The sequence below is a fragment of the Phascolarctos cinereus genome, unplaced genomic scaffold (genome assembly GCF_003287225.1).
Source record: "Phascolarctos cinereus isolate Bilbo 61053 unplaced genomic scaffold, phaCin_HiC Scaffold_5;HRSCAF=322, whole genome shotgun sequence".
Taxonomy (NCBI): domain Eukaryota; kingdom Metazoa; phylum Chordata; class Mammalia; order Diprotodontia; family Phascolarctidae; genus Phascolarctos; species Phascolarctos cinereus.
Window position 1 is genome coordinate 303,715,805 of NW_027555958.1, and position 11,062 is coordinate 303,726,866.

Sequence of the window (11,062 nt, forward strand, 5' to 3'; positions counted from 1 at the left end):
ACCTCAGTGCCCTATCCCTTACTACTCAAGACCAGCTGAGGTAAAAGTATCTGCTACCCTGGGAACCATCCCTCCAGAAAAGTCTCCAACCCCTGGCCTGGATCCAGAAACAAAACACGCCTAGCCTCTGATGCCGCTCCAGTTTCAATGCCACTAGACTATTTGGAGAAGGAAGCTCTTGGACCTTTAGGTCAGACCTCGTAGAACAGTAAGTATATGCATGCAGGTGGAATGGGAGCACACAGCCTGGAGGCCACTTATGGTCCTCCAGCCCTGCCAAGGGATTTGGCATGAAAAACGTAGAGGAAAACATTCTTTGTACACAGAGGAAATCCTTTAGCAGGCCCCAGGTTGTGCAGGCCAGAAGCAGCTGCTCCTTATCAGAGGTGATGAGCAGAGGGGGAGAGGTGGCTCCGAGACTGGGGGGGAGGGGGGCTCCAACACCTAGGAGGAGGGACTTGCCAGCCAGGGGAGATAGGGAATGAAGCACAGACCACAGACCATTGGAAAAAACCCAACAACCTCAGAGTTTTATTGTCCCCATGTGGGGCAAATACAGAGGGCACAAATCCCTATGAGGGAACAGGTGATGGCTAGAAGGGATTGGGCACCCCCGTGTGACAGCCGCACCCATTCCTAACCCCCCCAACACACCAAGACAGCAGTCAGCCCTTGGCCCCCAAAGCCCAGGGCGCCGGCTGCAGTGGAGGAGGGGAGCCATGGAGTAGTGGGCCCCATCCTGCAGGGCCCTCGAACTCCAACTGAGAACCTTTTGACTACGATGCGTCCTCCTCTTGAGGCAGACACAATGCTGTGGTTTGGGAATGGGAGAGGGATCTGGGTTAGGGCGAGGGCCTACACTTGGTGGGGGAGATTCCAAGACAGTCATGGAAGACCATCCCCTCTGCCCACTCCACCCATCGGTGGAAGAGAAGCAGGAAGGTCTGGGGGGAGTCTGGGTCCAGAACTTAAAGGTGGAGGGAGAAGGACTGAGAAAGACTGGGGGCCCCCACCCCCCAAGGTCAGGGGTCAGGTCAGGGAGCCCAGTGGGGGGGGCCCTCCTTGGCGATGAGCCCCCAAGGTCAAGAGGCTGAAGAGTAGGAGGCAGTTTGGGGAGCCTGGTGGAGTCTCCCTACTTGTCAGTAAGCCCCCCAGGTCAGGCGGCAGGTTGGGGAGCCTTCTAGCGGTCCCCCGACTCATCAGTGAGCCCCAAGGTCAGGGGCTGGGCAGTAGCAGGCAGGTTGCAAAACCCAGCAGGGATCCCCCTATTTGTCAATGAGCCCCCCTTCCTTCAGCTTGAAATAAAAGAATTTCTCCAGGGCGCTGGCACAGCGGCAGTACTCGCTGTCGGGGGGGTTGTACTCTCGGCAGTTGGCAATCACCCGCTGCAGGTCGGCCACAAAGAGTTTCCGGGTCACATAGTAGCGGCTCCTGAGACGCTCTGTCATTGTCTTCAGGTCTAGGGGCAGGGCACAGGTGTGAGATGCTGAGGGGAGGGAGGGAAGCAAGGGCACCCCAAGGGTTACAATGGGGAGGACAGCTCCTCCAAGGCCTCATCCAGAGCAATCCTGCTAGTCTGATAGGGCAACAGTGTGGGATGGGAGGGGGGAGCCTGGGAGGCACGGCGAGAGGGCAGCAGCTAAGGGCTGGAGGGGGGTCCAGACTGACAAGAAGACAGATTTGAGGACAGAGAGGTGACCAGCGGTCTCACCGATAGGGAAACGGATGACTTCATAATAATCTGGAGCCTCGGCCTTCTTCACAGGCTCCATGAAGGGCCAGGCACTGGGGTGAGTCTGTAGAGGGGAAAGGAACACATGGCCTGGAACTGAGGCAAGGTTAATGAGGCAAATCAAAAGGGGACCCCCTCATCCCCACTGAATCCTTCTCTCCCAGAAAAGGTTACTTAGTAATAGCTAGGGAACCAGCTCTCCATCTCAACCCCTACCCTAGTGCAGAAACCTAGCGTGCGAAGTTGGGGGGTTTGTATTGGTTGCTTTTTTTTGGGGGGGGGGTGAAGGCTTGTGTCTCCCATACCTTGATCTGAGCCAGCAGGTTTTTGAGGGTTGTATAGAGCTGGTCAGGGTCCTTGAGCTCCTTCCTGGGTGGGGATAGGGACAAGGGAGAGTCTAAAGCCCTCTGCCACCCCCTCACCTCCCCCCATCCCCTGTGTCCACTCAACACTCACCCCTTCTCCTTCCCCAGCGGCTTCCATCCCGTCTCACCTGAAAAGTGCGGCAGGGTATCACAGTTAGAGCAGGCAAGGTGAGAATGAGTCAAGGGCTTACAGCCTTTGTACCAGAATGTCTCTGGAAACTGATCTGGTGAGCAGGGAATGGAATTGGGGAAAGAATCCCCTGCCTTCTCTTCTGGTCCCCAAAGCAGGCATGTACTCTGTTCTACCCCTACTGGCCAATGCCATCCCCAAACCTATGCACTCTACCCTGTGCTGCCCCCAGGTAGTTCAGATGCCAGCCACTCACGGATGCCAGGGACGCTCTCCACGGGGATCTGCCTTACACCCTCCTTGAAGCAGCTGAGTCCTGGGTACACCTTCCGAATCTGAGCCTGTTTGCGCTCAATCAGTTTCTTGATTATCTGGAGGGTGACAAGTGGAATGAGGGCCTCAGCCTCTCCCCCTTCCCCAATGTCCTCCCTTAGGTAGGAGGGAAAAAAGGCTCATCTCCCAAGAACCAAGATGTCCTAGGATTTAGACATGGAAGTCCTTAGAGATCTTCTAAATCTAACCGCCTTATTTTACAGAAAAAGAAACTGAGTCTCAGAGAGTGGAAATGACTTTGGGTACTAAGCCATAACTCCCCCTACCTCCTGTCCCTTCACCAACAGGGTAGAAAGAGAAGCTAGAGTTCATTATGATGAAACATCATTTCAGGAGATAGAAGGCATTCTCAAAGGGTAGGTATAATTTTTAATATCCATGTCCCTGGCTGACCCACAGAGGGGGCAAAATGAAGGGAGCGGTAGGGAGCTGAGACCCAGTCTCCAAAACCTCCTGTTTTTTCTAGGGAAGGGTGGAACCTGGGCTATCTCTCACCTATTCTTTCCAAGTACCCTGGGAGGAAGGAGGAAACAGCACATCTAGACGAGGGGCCAAAGGTGGTGACCTGAACTTGTGGGCGCTTCCCAAACCCCAAAGAGTAGAGGAATATAGAGCAGGTGATAAAGCTGAATGGTTGACAATTACCCCTGCAGGCAAGGCTGACTATTACCTTATAAATAAACCCTAGTAAACTCAACTGTGGCTCAGGTCTAGAAGGGGAGAAAGGGATGAGTGTTCATCAAAGCAAATATGTGGAGTGACAGAGAAAACCTGAGGGCCCAAAAGAGATGAGTACTGGGGCATCAGGCTTGGTTGGACTGGCAGAATCAAAGAAAGGGCTCCTCCAGGCTGGGGTTCAAGTGACCCAAGTCCTCCATCCCCTTACATTCTTTCACAATCCTAGCCCCCCACCACCTACACACACACACCCCTACCTCCTTCTGCTTCTTGATGATATGGGAAAGCTCAGTATAGGGAATCCTGGGATTCAGCTCACACTCCATCAGCGTGGCCCCCTCATAATCCTTTATGTAACCCAGGTAGCGACTCTTGGGAACCTTGATATCCTTAGAGAAACCCTGGGAGAGGTATACCATCACTGAACAGGTGGTCATCAACAAGGAAACAAGTAAAGGAGCTCTTTGGAATAGTGGTTAGAAAGCTAGCTTTGGAGTCAGGAATCCGGGTTCAAACTGTGCCTCACACACACTCTAGCCATGTGGCTCCAGGCAAGTCACTGAATCTCTCCACACCCCAAGCAACTCTCTAAGACTGCTACAAATTAGTTGCCAAGCTATCACAGTAACAAGAGCTTCCATACCAGAAGTTCCCCACACTGACACAGTGCTGGGCCAGGGAAAAAAACAAAGTCCGTGCTAGCAGGGTATGTGGGCCTGGGCCAAGGATCATGTGCTCACCCTCTGCATTTCCATTCAGTGCTCTGGGCACAGTGGTCACTCTGTGATTGGTCAGATGCACCCCAAGATGGCATCTCTCCATATTCTTTCCCCTCCAAAAAGATCTTCAGTCTTTCTGGACCTTCAATCTTATTGGTGGGCATGGGACACTGAGATTTCAGCGGGGCAGGACTCAAGGACTTGCCCCCCACGACATAGCTCACCATAGGAGGGAAGGGCTTCCCCACCTTGCCTCGGGAAAATCTAAGGGGCCAAACAAAGACCCACCTCCACTCCTGCCAAAAGGAAGGGCACGAGGACACATGGCCCAAGCAAGCTAGAGGCAGGGACCGGAGTCCGGAGTCACCTGCTTTTTGAAGTAGCCGATGGCATACTCATCCGCGTAGGTGAGGAAGTAGAGGATGTTGTGCTTGATGTGATACTCCTTCAGGTGGTTCATGAGGTGAGTGCCATATCCCTGAGGGGGGGGGGTCACCAGTCAGGAGAGGGCCACTCCAGGAAAGAGGAGGGGGACCTGGCACCCCGGGGCAAGGGGGCAGAGTTCAGAAGAGGCAGGAGGGTCACAGTACGCGTCTTGTCCTCGCCTCCATCTCTCCAGGGCTCAGCTGGAGTACCAGCCCAGGTGGGACAGGCCTGCCCTCCGCTATTAGTGCTCTCTGCCCTACCCCGAATTATCCCAAAACCTTGTGTACACTTTGCCTACGTTGCTGCCCCGTGGTAGAACATAAGCTCCCTGAGGAAAGGAGCCATTCCATCTCTGTCTCAGTGGCTCCGCTCTGAACATGGTGCCCGGCACACAGCCAGGGCTTAATAAAGGCTCGCTAACTTGAACTGAGTTAGGTAGGGCTGATGTTTGAGAATGTGCGGAGAAGAAAGCTGTGGGGAGTTGAGGTGCAGGGAAGGTAAAAAGGAAGGAAATGAATTTGCCAGGAGGGGATTCCAGGGGTGGAGGCTTAGGAAACAGAGCAAAAGGGGAGGGCATCTCACCTTGACTTGCTCATTGGAAGTGACCGCACAGAAGACAATTTCCGTGAAGCCCTGGGTGGGGAACATTCGGAAGCAGATTCCCCCAATGACCCGTCCATCTTTGATGAGGGCCAATGTCTTGTGCTTCCTTGGGGTAGGGAATGGGAGGTAGGGAATGGGAGAATCGGTGGGGGGTGCATTGTCACTGCTCCAGAAAACCCTTCATCAAGGCTCAGGTCCCCTCAACTCTGCATTAGCCAAGCAGGCCTCCTAATGGGGAGGCCAATCTCTCAGCCTTCCTGGGGCTACCAGGGAGGAGTTCTTCCCCACCCTCTCTCCTCAGGGATTAGGTGGAGAGGTGGAAGGGGCCACCTCTAGGAAACTGGGGTCAAGGGACAGACTTATCATCAAAGTTTAGAGAATGGAATGGGGCAGGAAAAAGAGGAAGGGGAGGTATGAAGTCAGTAAGGGCCATGGGGGTGAGCCCTCTCTTAGGGCACATGGGCCATTCTGTGAGATTAGGAGTCATGCATATTCCTTAGAAGGGCCTTCCCAGGGTGAGTGGAGGGATGACAGGATTCCTAAGGGCCAGAGATCAAGGTTAAAGGGCCAAGGGTGACTCACGGGTCAAACACAAGCCTGGCAATGTACTCTTTGGGCATCCGGGGCAGCTGGTGAGAAAAAACATTCTGCAGCCCAACTAGCCAGAGCAGTACACGCCGATTGGCCTTTGGTGCCAGTGAATTTCCTATGACATGGAACTCGATGATCCCACGGCGCTCCTCTAGCCGAGCAGTCTCATCCCGGGCTGCGTTGGCTGAGAGTAAGCTGGTCTGGGTGGGGCAGAATGAGAGGCAGAGGGGAGTTAGTGGTCCCCAAAATGATGGGAGGTGGCCATTCCTGCCTGCCTCCCTGACCAAGATCCCAGGGCTGATACTGATCACTCCCCACACCTTTGCAAGGTCAGCAGCTCCCTACACCCACAGCCAATACCTCAGGCCCAAGCATGGCCGCAGGGTCTGTAATGGTCAACATGACCTCATTGACCAATTCCATGGGAATGTCCCCCATTACTCGAAGCCGCTTTGCATCTTCCAGGGTCAGGTTCTCAGGAAGCTTCCTCTTCTCACCTAGGACAGGAAGTGGGAGAGAAGGGATGGAGAGATCCATTAGAACTTGAAACAGTCACAGACACAGACAGAGCAGGAGATTTGCAACAGGAAACGGAGAAAGCAAAGATCCCTGGGGAGAAAGGTGGTGGAGGGGGATGGTGTGGCAGAAAGCGTTAGCTGAGGGAAAGAGGTGGTCCAGTTGGAAGGGTCAGAGATTAGTAGTTGTATAACTCACCCGGCATGGGCTCTGCCCCTCCAGGGTCCAGGCCAAGGGAGCTGCTGCTACTGCCACCCAGGCTCTGGGTGAATAATGGGGCACTTGGCACAGCTGCAGCACTGACAGTGGCTGAATGGGGGGGGGGAGGCAGGAAGGCAGCAAGATATTAGGGTAGAGAACCAATCACCCTCTCCCCCTGCTACCATCATCATGAAGGGAGCTGACCTGTCAAAGAGCAACTCAGGCCTCTCTTCCCAACATAAGGTCCCCCAACCCCTGCCTCCTGACTCCAGTGGGACCCTAGCCCTTGGGCACTGCTAAGATTAGGAGCCCTACAGAGTTAGGTACCTGGCCGAGGAACTAACTGTGGCCCCTCCGAGGCAGGCATGGTGAACCCTGATTCCCAAATAGGGGAATTTTCCCCATAGATCTCCTCCTCCAACATGGACAGGAACCTGGAGAAGGAGCAAGTCAGTTACAAGGTGTGTTCCTCAAGGACAAGTGACGGTCACTGTTCCCTTTAGAATTGCTACCATGACACAGTACAGTGGAGAGACCACTGGATTTGGAACCAGAAGACTCCAAATCAACTCAACAAGCAACTATTAAGCACCAATGAAGTGGCAGGCACTAGGAATTCCAAAGCCAAAAAAGCCAAACCAAAACAGCAAAGTTCTCTCCCTCAAAGAGCTTACTCTACTGACTTCAAATACAAACTCTGCCTCTTCTTAGCCATGGGTGGCCTTCAACAAGGCTAAGCCTCAAGTTCCATGTCTGGAAAAGGAGGCTGAACTAGAGGGCACCTTTTGTCAGCCAACTTCAAAGGCCAAGGCCCTGGGCAGGTGACAGACAATAAATGAGCAATCAGAGGAAGACAAAACTCCAATCTGCAGGAACTACCAGCTTACTGGGAGAAACAGAGAACCTGCCCTCAGGTAGCTCCCTATGTGACGGGGAAGACACGGTCTCTACCACTAGGGGCTCTCAATGAGCTGAAGGACATAAGGACACACACCCAGAAGGGACCCAGAGAAAGCGGCAGCTGGACAGAACGACAGGTGTGAGAGCTAGGAGGGACTGTTGGAAGGGCTAGAGGGAGAACTGGAATCAGTCAAGGAGGCCTTCTTGGAAGAAGTGCCCTTGGACTCTTATGTCAAATGAGGAGTAGGACAAAAATTAATACAAAAAAGGGAACAGTATGAGCAACATACTAGAAACAGGAACAATCAAACTTCAGCTGGAAAATGGTGGTAAAAAGCATAGAAGAAAAGAGCAAGGTGAGGGAGGCCTGGGAAAGGGCCAGGTTCTCCTGTCCCAGGTTTCTTTTAAGGAAGGGGACATGAGGGACTTGAATGACAAGGGGAAAGGCAAATTCTTCCAGGCTGGACTGACATACTTGGGGAAATGGGTAAGGATAAGTGTTCTCTTTTCAGGCACAAGTTTGTCCTTCTCCACCCGAAACTTCTCCAGCAGTTGACGGCGGGTAACAGTAAAGATGGACCGAAGGAGGCTGCGTCCAAAGACGTGAGTTGTCTCATAGCGGGGCAGGCTGTCACAGCTTTGTGGGACATGACAGTAACACAGCCACCTAGGGCAGAGGGGGTTAGGAAAAGGAAAAACACTGAACTCAGGGGCTTTAGGCTGTATTCTGGACCCCCAGCCCATCTGGTCTCCTAGCTCCATCTCTAGATGATCCCTCCCCCTTCACTTCAGCTCCCCTTACCACCACTCCTCCCCCATGGACTAGGTGATCTCTAAGGTCACTTCCAGGACTAAACATTCTATGTGCTTGTGATTTCCTAATAGTATCTTTTTATCTCATCTCTTTCCTACCCAAGACAGTCACCTAGTCCTTTCCCCTCACTGTTCCTCTCCCTCCCCAAAGCCTTCAGTCCTCATTCCCCTAGGAGCTACCTGGTATAATTGACCTTGTAGGTGGCAACATCTTCACCCTGTGACCTCTGTCGGAACTGGGCAGGAGTCTCCAGCTTCCAGTAGTTAAGGCAGAGCAGGAACATCTTTGAGAGCTCAAACATCGTCTGCCGCTCCCTCGGGGCCAGATGGCTGAACTTAAACTGCACAAAATTCAGTACACCCTTCGAGAAATGGGGGTGAGGTAAGCACTGGAGAGTGAGGACCGCCTTCATCCCCATCCACAACACCTCCTTCTTTCCCAAAGTACCCAGCCCAGGGCACTGAGTTTTCTCAGTAAGGCACGCCCCTACCTCCTGAAGCTACTTTTGGAGGGCTCGGGTAATAAGGAATCTTTCCTGCCACGGGAATTAAAGCTGCATGTCTCCAGCACCTACTGCTCCTGGTTGCATCCTCTGGAGTCAAGAACACATCTAATCCCTCTTCTATAGGACAGCCCTTCGAGGCAGAGCTCACTGTCACCTCTTCGCCAGACTGTTTCTCGGGTCCTTCAACTGATCCTCATCTGGCATGGTCTCAAGTCACCTCTTAGCACCCTGGCCTTCTTCTAGCTTGCCAATGTCCTCCCTCAAACAGGCCTCCCAATACCATCCTCACCCATTTCTTGGGGAAGTAACATCTCCCTACCCCCCTACCCCAGACACACCTGCTCAATATTGGGCTTCTCAAAGGGGGGACTTCCAAGTGACCCCTCCACAACCGGACGTGTCATCTGCAGGATGCATTTTCTCAAAAGCTGGGGGAGACAAAAGGATTTCTGAGGATCCTTCTTCTTCCTCCTCTATGGCTTACAAACCCCTTCATCACCCCCTTCCCCATCCCCATGCCCAACCAGGCTTACCTTGAAGAGGTAGAAGTAAACCTGCTTGGTGTCTGTGTCTTCCTCCTTGTGCACAGACATGAACAGATTCTCTACGTCCACCACCATCCCCAGCAGCCTGTTGATCTCATCCTCAGACACATTCTCCAGGTGGGACACGTGGTCAGCTGCAGCGAAGGGAGAGTACAGAACAGTGATGGTGAGGACTGGTGAGGTATCACTGAGGAATCTCTGCTCCTTCCAGTAAATGGGGGGAGAGGCACCTCCCTTCTCCCCTCCAGAGCCCCAGACCAGCCAAGTGGATTGGTTCCTTCCATGTCTGGTGAGTTCCCCAGGATGGTTAAAGACCATAGCTGTTTTGCTGCCTCCAACAGGAGTTGGGAGGTGGGGGTGGGGATCTTGTTCTGAAGTGCCAGGAGTGCCTACCTTCTTCCCTACAACACCTTCCTACATGCCCATGCTCCGAACCACACTTTGAGGGGTATCCTAAAGCAGAGGTGTCAAACCTCTGGCAGAACGCTAAAATGGAACTGGGAAATATTTAACAAAATAAACAGAAGTAAAATATGGTACGGATGATGTTAACTTGTGGTTTTCTTTCTAAGTCTACATGGGTCCCAAGGGATGCTTCTACTTGAGTTTGACACCACTCCCCCAGAACACTTTCACATGCCTCTGCTCCATCTCCTTCTTCAAGGATTATCTCTGGTCTTCCAGGGTGTTTAAGACAGGGCCACCTAAATCAGCTGACTTCTGGCCCCAGTGCAATGACCACCCAGCCCATACAGTCAGGAGTTTCTTTTGTTCTTCCCACCCAGGTTCCCTGGCCTCAGTGGTTGCCACTCTTGCCCCTTACCCAGAGGGTGTTCACAGCTCCGGCAGGCCTCACTTAGGTTGGCTGCAGGCTGTTGCAGGTCCATTCGGGGGGCAGTGGGAGGTTTGGGGTTCTTCCAGCCATTACACTTGCAAGCATCATTAGCCTGACAGGGGTAAGGAGGTAGAAACCACACTGCAACATCCATCCTCTCCCCACCTTATCTAAGAAACCTGTCTCCAGGCTGACACTGGCCTCTTTGATGGTCCCTGAACAAGACAGTCCATCTCTTTGCCCCTGACATTTTCCCTACCTGTCCCCCATGCATGGAACATTCTCCCTCCCTCCTCACCTCTGCCTCCTGGCTTCCTTCAAGTCCCAGATAAAACCTCACCTTCTACAGGAATCTTTCCCTATTCCTCTTTATGCTCGTGTCTTCCCTTTACTGATTATTTCTTGTTTATCCTGTATATAGCTTGTTCATATACAGTGTTGCACGTTGTCTCCCCCATTAGATTGTAAGCCCCTAGAGGGCAGGGCTGTGTTTTGCCTCTTTTTGAATCCCCGGAGCTTAACAAATGCTATTGACAGACATACTGACTGCCTGGCTTCACTTCCCAAAGAAGGAGTGAGGGAGAGGGTCCTTCCAGAGATCATCTTCAGGTGACGGCGGGGTGCGTCCCGCCCCACTCCTGCCCAACTCCTGCCCAGACTCCGCCCCCAGCCCCTGCTGACCCCGCCCCCGCTCCCAGAGGCCCCGCCTCACCTTGCAGGCCGAGAAGACCCCCAGCTTCTCCAGCTTCTTGGCCCGGGGCAGCGCGCGGACCTGCGCCTTCCTCTGGCTGGCGCGCTGCTGCTGGCTCAGGCCAGGCCGCGCCGGATCTCCCCCGGCTCCCGGCGCCCCGCTCCCTGACCCGGCCGCCCCGCTCCCTGGGGCTCCCGCCGGCGCCACGGCCGGGCCCGGGCCGGGGGTAGGGGCTGGGGCCGGGGCCGGGGCCGGAGCCGGAGCCGGAGACTGCAGGCTCCGGGGCTGCGGGACCTGAGCCTGGACCTGGGTTTGGATTGGAGCCTGGGCCTGGGCCTGGGCCTGCGTCGGCTCCGCCATGGCCTCCCCCGCTGCGCAGCGCGGCGCTGCGAGGCGCACCCAGCCCAAGGGCCGCATGGGCCGCCCAGGAGCCACTGCGCACGCGCCGACGCGCTGAGGCATGGCGGGAGTCGTAGTC

General features: G+C 54.2%; 1 protein-coding gene across 2 annotated transcripts; it reads right to left on the bottom strand.

The window, feature by feature from the left end:
- Positions 1-503: 503 nt before the first annotated feature.
- Positions 504-11,061, bottom strand: KAT2A (lysine acetyltransferase 2A). 2 transcript variants are annotated; one of them, XM_020972770.2, is made up of 18 exons: positions 10,606-11,061; positions 9,882-10,005; positions 9,047-9,192; positions 8,852-8,941; positions 8,188-8,369; positions 7,670-7,861; positions 6,622-6,728; positions 6,292-6,402; positions 5,938-6,074; positions 5,569-5,777; positions 4,966-5,092; positions 4,325-4,435; positions 3,496-3,639; positions 2,484-2,598; positions 2,189-2,225; positions 2,038-2,101; positions 1,712-1,796; positions 504-1,459 (listed from the first exon to the last, which is right to left on the bottom strand). In XM_020972770.2, exons 1-18 carry the CDS (start codon positions 11,044-11,046, stop codon positions 1,266-1,268), a joined length of 2,616 nt encoding a protein of 871 aa, XP_020828429.1. In that variant the 5' UTR covers positions 11,047-11,061; the 3' UTR covers positions 504-1,265. The 2 variants fall into 2 exon arrangements, with proteins under 2 accessions (XP_020828429.1, XP_020828430.1); XM_020972771.2 differs by lacking the exon at positions 2,189-2,225 and adding an exon at positions 2,226-2,321 and having other exon boundaries at positions 1,371-1,459.
- Position 11,062: the final 1 nt, after the last annotated feature.

Coding starts and splice junctions, on each gene's coding strand:
- KAT2A (XM_020972770.2), bottom strand. CDS start 11,046: ATGCCTCAGCGCGTCGGCGCGTGCGCAGTGGCTCCTGGGCGGCCCATG. Junction 8,370..8,851: donor AGAAGCCCAATATTGAGCAG/GTGTGTCTGGGG, acceptor CATTTCTCGAAG/GGTGTACTGAATTTTGTGCA. Junction 7,862..8,187: donor TACAAGGTCAATTATACCAG/GTAGCTCCTAGG, acceptor CCTCTGCCCTAG/GTGGCTGTGTTACTGTCATG.